Below are 8,131 nucleotides of genomic sequence, written 5' to 3'. Positions count from 1 at the left end.
GTTTTCATTATTTGTCTCTAAATGCAAAACTATGTTTACTGTTTATTCTATTTGGACCCGGCTGTGATTAAGACGCCTTAGAGGGGAAGCTGATTACTTTTTCATACAACTGTAACGACCGGAGGCGGATCTCGGATACGCACAAATCACGGAGCACTACGTCGCTCCGCGGAGAGCATTGGGGCAGAGGCAGCCTGTCAGTGGACCTGAGAGAAGAGGAAAGGGCTGGGCTTACTCACTCACTAACCACAACTTGGGTCTCGACTGCATCAGAAACCAGTTTAGAAAAATCCTCGTTAAGGGGAGGAGTGGGTCTGGTGCATGATACTGAGCTGCAAAATAAAGATTTGTCTGCGCGCTCCGTGGAAGACCACCTTCAGTCCTCGGTGCGCCCTGAGCTCCTGCAGCAGCAGCATCTTTACTCGTCGAGGCTGCAAAGCGCCAGTTGACGTTGCGTTTGTCGGCATCAGGACCGGACTTGTTTTGTTTTGGTGCGCGCAATGATGGCCACTTACCAAAACTCGGAAGATGACGCAATGGCCTTGATGATCCACGACACCAACGCGAGCAAGGAGAAAGAGCGGCCCAAAGAGGAGCCGGTCCAGGAAAAAGTGTCGGAGAAGCCGGACCCGTCCCAGAAACCACCGTACTCGTACGTCGCGCTCATCGCCATGGCCATCCGGGAGAGCACCGAGAAGCGCCTGACTCTGTCTGGTATTTACCAGTACATCATCAGCAAGTTCCCCTTCTATGAGAAAAATAAGAAAGGTTGGCAGAACAGTATCAGACACAACCTCAGTCTCAACGAGTGCTTCATTAAGGTTCCGCGGGAGGGCGGCGGGGAGAGGAAGGGGAACTACTGGACTCTCGACCCAGCCTGTGAGGACATGTTCGAGAAGGGGAACTACAGGAGACGCCGCAGAATGAAGCGGCCGTTCAGACCGCCGCCGACGCACTTCCAGCCGGGGAAGTCGTTGTTCGGAGGGGACGGCTACGGTTACCTGTCCCCACCCAAGTACCTGCAGTCTAGCTTCATGAACAACTCCTGGTCGCTCGGCCAGCCACCCACCCCGATGTCCTACACGTCCTGTCAGATGGCCAGTGGCAACGTGAGTCCCGTGAACGTCAAGGGGCTGTCACCCCCTTCCTCGTATAACCCTTACGCCCGGGTGCAGAGCATGGCGCTGCCCAGCATGGTGAACTCTTACAACGGCATGGGTCACCATCACCACCCGGCTCATCCCCACCATGCGCAGCAGCTGAGCCCGGCCACCGCGGCGCAGCCCCCGGTCTCCTCCAGCAACGGAGCGGGCCTCCAGTTCGCCTGCTCCCGCCAGCCCGCGGAGCTCTCCATGATGCACTGCTCTTACTGGGAACACGAGACCAAACACGCGGCGTTACACACGAGGATTGATATTTAAAGTTTACCAAAAAAGCGGTCTGCGTAACAACGAGGACACTGAGAGTGAGAGGTGATTTCCTGTGATTTCAAAACAGAACCGAGAGTATTTTTCTTTGAAGAGACCATTCTGACGAGCTGTTCGGGTCCAGCTGACATTGACGATGAGGACGTATGCGAAACTTTGATCAGATGGAAACGGGAGGTAAAGAAGTCACCAGGACACAGGTAGCACAGCCTCTGGGAGCCATTTGGTTGCGCCTGTTTTACACTTGGACTGATGGTCATAACTTGTAGTCTAAATTGTGCCTGTGAAAAACTTTGACGGGGATAGACATTGCTGACGCTGGCTCAGCTGTGTGTCAAGGGCCTGTGCGTAATGATTTCCCTGAGCCTTACGCACGGCTTATCCAAACTATTGCCAAATGAAACTTGAAAACAAGGTGCCCCAATTAAGTCAGTGCTTTAACGTGTCATTGAATCAGAGCTGTTCGGCCTTCCAACTAACACGCACCGAGCGAGGTGAGACCCGCGTGGTGAAATTACACCTCCTGTCATGGCTGTGAATCTTGTTTAGTATTAAAAAAAAAAGAGGCGAAAGTGTTGGTAGAGATCCACCAGACTGCCCAAAATACAATTAGGGTTTTCCTTATTTCCTGATCCCACATGTATGTATGATATGATTTCCAATATGACGCCAGCCAGTGCCAGGGTTTGATAATCTTTTTAATTATTATAATTTTTTTTTATAAATGTGATTAGCTCTATTTTTGTCTCCTTCATGTTGGGGCCATGTTTCATTTTAATAGCACTTTTCCCTCTTTTCTAGATTTGTGAATTTCTTAATAAACTTGTATTTCTTAAAGTAACACAGTGGTCATGAACTAATCTGTTTTACGCTGTACAGGCTCTGAGAACCACTGTTGCCACTGTTGACAAACAGCAATCGGCTGAAAAAAAGTGTGAATGTCACGGGGCATAAAAACACTATTTTATTTATTAACATACAGTTAAGTTAGTTGGTACAGTTTGTTCAGAGGGATTTAATCATCTGCAGCCATTGTGCATTGGTAGCTGAGGTTTGGCTCTGCGTTTACTCCACTGTTAACTTCGTAATATTCAAACTCAGTGACTGTTGAAATATTAACATACAATATTTATTAGGTTGCTCGTTATTTATCTTAATTTATTTGAATTAATTAAGGGCCAACTGTTGCAATAATAGATACGTAAAATAGACAATTTCACACCTGCAGTAATAAAAAATATTTCTATAATTACTACTACTACTACTACTACTAATAATAATAATAATAATAACAATTTGGTAATATGTGTCTCAACACAGTGACTGATATCTGTTGGACTAAAGTCTATTTAATAAGTTATGAGCTTTGTCTTGTGGCTGTTACTGCTCTGCTGCTCTATCAAATACACATTTTGCATCATTCAAATTCCCTTACTAGACAATGTCTCCTATATTGATAGAACATATTCAAGGTAATTTGTATATAATATAATTCACAATATCTTGTGTCAGTAGACCATAACAAAGCATCGAGACTGGAAGAAAGTGGTTTCATTCTTTTAACGAACTCGCAAAAGAAAGGGAAAAAATATCTGATCAAATGACATGTTTTCCATTTTCAATATAATGTGACCTTCATGTGATAATTCATATTCACTTAAAGTAGGATATAAACGTAATTTTTTATTTCATATTCTCACTCTAATAGGACACTAACAGCAGCAGGGACAACACTATGTAATATACTTTTATTAGCCTATAATATAACAATAAAAATAACAACAGTAATGATAATAATAACAATACTGAATTTGATTGTTTTTGTCTTTTCCCCTCTGCTCGTGAATGTTACCTGTGAGAGCTGCCAACGAGACAGGAAGACAACAGTGTTAATGCAGTTAACTCGTGGACTAAATAACAGGCCACAGAACCATGTAGGAAATAAGGCCAACAAAGACAGGACGTGTAACCAAAATATCGGCCGCGCAAAGTCTCACAGGACTGAAGCTGCACACGGGTGGCATCAGACGGGAAGATGAATTCATTCATACATCGATTCATTCACTCACTCCACGCTGCGTGTGCTATCAGAAAGAAACTTGTTGAAGTATTGATGACAGGGGATCTTCTCCGCAGGATTAAAGTATAAAAGTCAGACAGACGCACAGCTCCCCCTTCTCAGTACTATAACGGTCACACTGGTGAATTACGCCGACACTTTCCTGTGAGCCTCAGAGGACCATCCCAGACACACACACGATATAAAAGAGACATGTTGGCGAGTGAGGGCGACTGATCCCAGCCCCACATCACTATCAATATGATCACAGCCGATCGATATATTGGTGCCATCTGGTTTTCACTGTGTCACTGCGGAAAATGTGTTGTTTTGACAACTCATAACAGCTACACACCGAATCTTTGTTCCTAAAAACTGATCAGTGACCGACTATTGCTTTTTAACATCTAATGGGCCATTATAATTCAGATTTATGGAGCCACCCTTCCAACATTACGCGTACATGGCGCATGAGTTCACAATGAAGCCCATGTATGACTCTCTATGGCCTGGAGCTGTATTCACTCATCCACCTTGATCCACCCTCTGCTCCACTGTCAAACACACACTCATCTGTGATATCAAAAGAAAAACACACACACACACACACACACACACACACACACACACACACACACACACACACACACACACACACACACACACACACACACACACACACACACACACACACACACACACACACACACACACACTTTCGATGTGATTTGTGCTGCACAGGAACCAATGACCCAACCAAATATAACTCCGTATGAACTGTTGCTATATGGTGGAGGTATATTAATGACGTTAGCAGGAGTTTTCTCAAGTCAACTGCTGTTATCATTAGACCTGACTGTGGTTTCATTTATTGTTATTATCGTGAGTGGATGTTTGGATTGTTGAAGGGACAAAAAACATAATTTGGAAGGTTTCTCGATTGGTGTCAGTTACGGCTCATTCAGATTTTTAAGCTAACAACTTAAACTCAAATGCAACTCAAATGCTAAACGCATGAATGCAACCGGCGCAAAAGAGACTCTCATAAATATAAACATAAACACATAAATAATAGCGCATTAATGAACCGTGCTTTTATTGTGAAATACAATTGGCCCACTTATATAAAATCTAAAACAAATATTAAAAGTAGTTTAATGGTTAAATGCCTAAAAGGTGATATTTAGGGGACATCTTTGCACAATATCCTTGCAAGCCTACACCATCGAATGGCTCGTTCCGTTTTTTAAATAAAATCAAATAAATCCTCCATTTTTCAATTGATGGAGTCCACATAATGCAATTTATATTTCTGTGGTCAGACTGAGGCGCATGAGAGGATATTCATTTTAACCATTAAACAGAAGATGCATTGCAGGAACGATTAGGGAGAGAATGTTTTCACTTCAACATTTGAAGACAAATTCAGCATGAAACCATAACCACGCTGCCAACACGGAAAGTCCGGGTACTTCAGCTTATTCTTCTCAGAGATAATAAGGAGGCACATTCAGTAACGAACGAACTGTGAGCACGAACCAGATCTGTCCGTGGTTTTCTGCAGAATGAAACTAATAAACAGAAACACAAGAGGGATAAACGCCACCAGCTCCGGGACTGATCCGCAGACGGCCGAGGTCCCAGTAGGAGCAACAACACTGACACTTGGCCGTCCTGGCTCCTGTGCGCGCAGGGACCGTCGGGGCGAGCCTGAAATGTAGCTGTGTACATTCTCTGCTTCCTCACATTAATGTTTTGTAAACAATACGGAGATAAGGGCACGTTTGAAAGGCAAGTGTATTCTAAACACGCTTCTAAAAATAATAAATACAAGTGTTTTACAAGGAATCGTGTGTAACCAACCTTTACATAAATGACGGGCAGGGACGGATCTAATGCATTTAAAGACCTTACTTTTAATTTAAAAGTGGTCATAGATTTTTTTTGACGGAGAAAAAAACACAAAAAACTTTTGATTACGATCTATTAATTATTAAAATTTACCAGAATAACACAGCTGTTATCCTAGGTTGTATCTTGATGGTGGCATTTGCAATTCAACTTACTTTGACGCCTCAGTGTTTGGAGAGTGCGCCGATAGACCATTTATCAACCAACATATTACCTGTGCAGCACAAACAGCTCTCTCTCTCTCTCTCTCTCTCTCTCTCTCTCTCTCTCTCTCTCTCTCTCTCACGCACGCACGCACACACGCACACACACACACACACACACACACACACACACTTTTCTGTCAAATTGGTGAACGTATCTGTGCGTCGTGGCAGGTGCGCATTCAGCGCACTGAGGTTGTCAGTTCAGCCGGGAACAATGGGCCTGCATACAGGATGTGACCGGTGTGACAGGGGCTGAGAGAGATAAGGCCAGCCGAGGTTCATGACTCCAACAGGCCCGCCTCACTATATTGCGTGTTTTCTTTTTTTACACTGATTATAATGTCTGCTGATCTGCCTCAGCCTGGATACGCACTTTGTTTTGTTCATGAAACAAATAGGTTTTGGAATATTTACAACTGACAAAATGAATTTGCTGATTAGTCGCTTATTATTATTTTTTGCGTAGATATTTAAAAAAGTACTGTAATTAATCTTACCTCTGCCAGGTCGTTTCACTATTATATTATAATATTATATTAAAGTTTCATGGCTGCATGACTCAGCTGGCGCCAATAGGCATTAGTGAGAGTAAGGCTATTCCTCAACAAAAATGAACGCGTAACCACCGAGACTCATTGTGGGCATTTTTTACAATAACAATAATGAATCACATGAAAAATAACTGTAAACACACAAATAGAAAGCCTTTATTACCATTGTATTGTACAACACAGGCACTGTTGGTGCGTAAAAGTTAATTACAAGTTTAAAAAGTGAGTGTATTTGCTTACGGATGGATCTGAATGGCCCATGTTCTTACAGCTGCAGGTGATGAATAGATGTTTCTACTAATCCTCTATTATTTCTGCGCGAGGTGATAAGGGTTTGGCGCAATGCGCGCTTTTGTTTCCGTGCGTCTTTTCCGCCCAGCGCGCACTGAATAACTATACGATTGTGCCCCGGCTGTGCTCTCAGAGATGACAGATTATAATCATCAAGACAAACGAGGTCAACTCACTCACTGTAGGAGCAACGCGTTTGACCCTCACACGCACAGAGAAGCGTATATACCTGCAGTGGTTCCGGTGGATGACAGCTTGCACGCTCTACGGGGCACCGGCGTTGCGACCCTGCCGGTCAAGTCACACACAGGTTGCCGGTTTCCCAAATGCCTGCACACAATTGAATTCCTGGCATTCTCGCTCGTGTTTGAGACTTAGCAGCAACAGTTTCCACCAAGAAGCGGCGCACATCACCCCGAGCCCATTGAAAAGGAGAGTGCGGGGTCACCACTGTTTGGTATACATCTGGTCCAAACAGGAAAATATGCAAAGATTTGATTCGCAGAAAATCCGGCAATTGTTCAAATCAGTAGGAGTTTTTTTTCGTTCTCTCGTTGGAGCAGAACTAGAAGTTGCATTCTGTCCCTCAACATGTATCTGTGTTATTTCTCAATCCAGAGCTGTTTATTTTCTCTGCGCGTCCTCTGGTGAATCTCCAATGTAAGCATCGTGTCACGGTGATCTACGTGATGTTCTCTGCGGCTGCTGATTTCTATCTTAATGACGACCCCGCGAAACAATACATCACATGCAATAATTCCTTAATAAGCCAAAATAATTACAATGGAGTGTGTTGATACGCTGCCACCGTTTATAGATGGGGTTTGTTAACTGGAGCTCCAGGTTCAACAAATGTCTAGAAATACCGCATCTATAAATACAGCCGAATGTCATCATCTATTCAAGGAAAAGACGGACTGTCATCTATTCACAGAGAAAAACCATCAGCCACTGACCTCCTGTTCCCCCCCACACACACCAGAGGGCCACTCAAATGTCACATCACTAACCATCCTGTCCGAATGAGGGGGGTCCACGATCAGAGAAGAGGACGTGGCACTCAGTTGTGTTTGTGGATTGGACATTTTCTAAAATGAAACTATTGATTTAGTTTCTTGCATTTGAATGAAATAATAAATGCCCTATATGACCCTCATCATGTGAAACTGTCCAATAATTACTTTTAATAGTTTTGCTTCGCATCCTATAGGTATGTCAACTCATAACTATCTGAATATTTAAGAGTTGATTTGTAAAGTTTGTATATCGTGGATAGATGACAGTGTTAAGCTGAAGATGGAAAATCATATTGTTGCTTAAACTAGTTTACAGGAAACTGCAGCCTACCTACACTTATATCTTAACTTACACTAGCATGGTGAGTGGGGGGTGACCTTTTTTCAGGTTAGAGCAATGGCCTCTCAAGTGCTTGTCCCTGGATCAGGTTTAAAGCAAATCCAGAAACTCATTCCGAGACATCACTTCCAGTAATATAGCTGGTTATGTTCCAGCTGCCCTGTTTGACTCTGCAGAGAAAAAGAAACACAATTAACCAGCATTTGTCTGATGTGAATTATTTCTGGTGGAACTGGTCGACTCACACTGTATAAGGGAAGTGCGATAAAGTGTTTCCGTCCTCTTAATTATCAGCTGCAAATGGCTTTGTTGGGATTTAAATGGCAACTC

The 8,131-nt window shown here is 43.4% G+C and overlaps 1 protein-coding gene across 1 annotated transcript; it reads left to right on the top strand.

Annotated features, from left to right (window-relative positions):
* Positions 1-205: 205 nt before the first annotated feature.
* On the top strand, positions 206-2,268 carry foxl2a (forkhead box L2a). Its single transcript, XM_035153565.1, has one exon. The coding sequence runs from the start codon at positions 501-503 to the stop codon at positions 1,419-1,421; it is 921 nt and encodes a 306-aa protein (XP_035009456.1). The 5' UTR covers positions 206-500; the 3' UTR covers positions 1,422-2,268.
* Positions 2,269-8,131: the final 5,863 nt, after the last annotated feature.

Source organism: Hippoglossus stenolepis, chromosome 4, assembly GCF_022539355.2.
Source record: "Hippoglossus stenolepis isolate QCI-W04-F060 chromosome 4, HSTE1.2, whole genome shotgun sequence".
NCBI classification, from domain to species: Eukaryota; Metazoa; Chordata; class Actinopteri; order Pleuronectiformes; family Pleuronectidae; genus Hippoglossus; species Hippoglossus stenolepis.
Note: the sequence above shows the minus strand (reverse complement) of the source record. Positions and strands in the feature narration are given on the sequence as shown.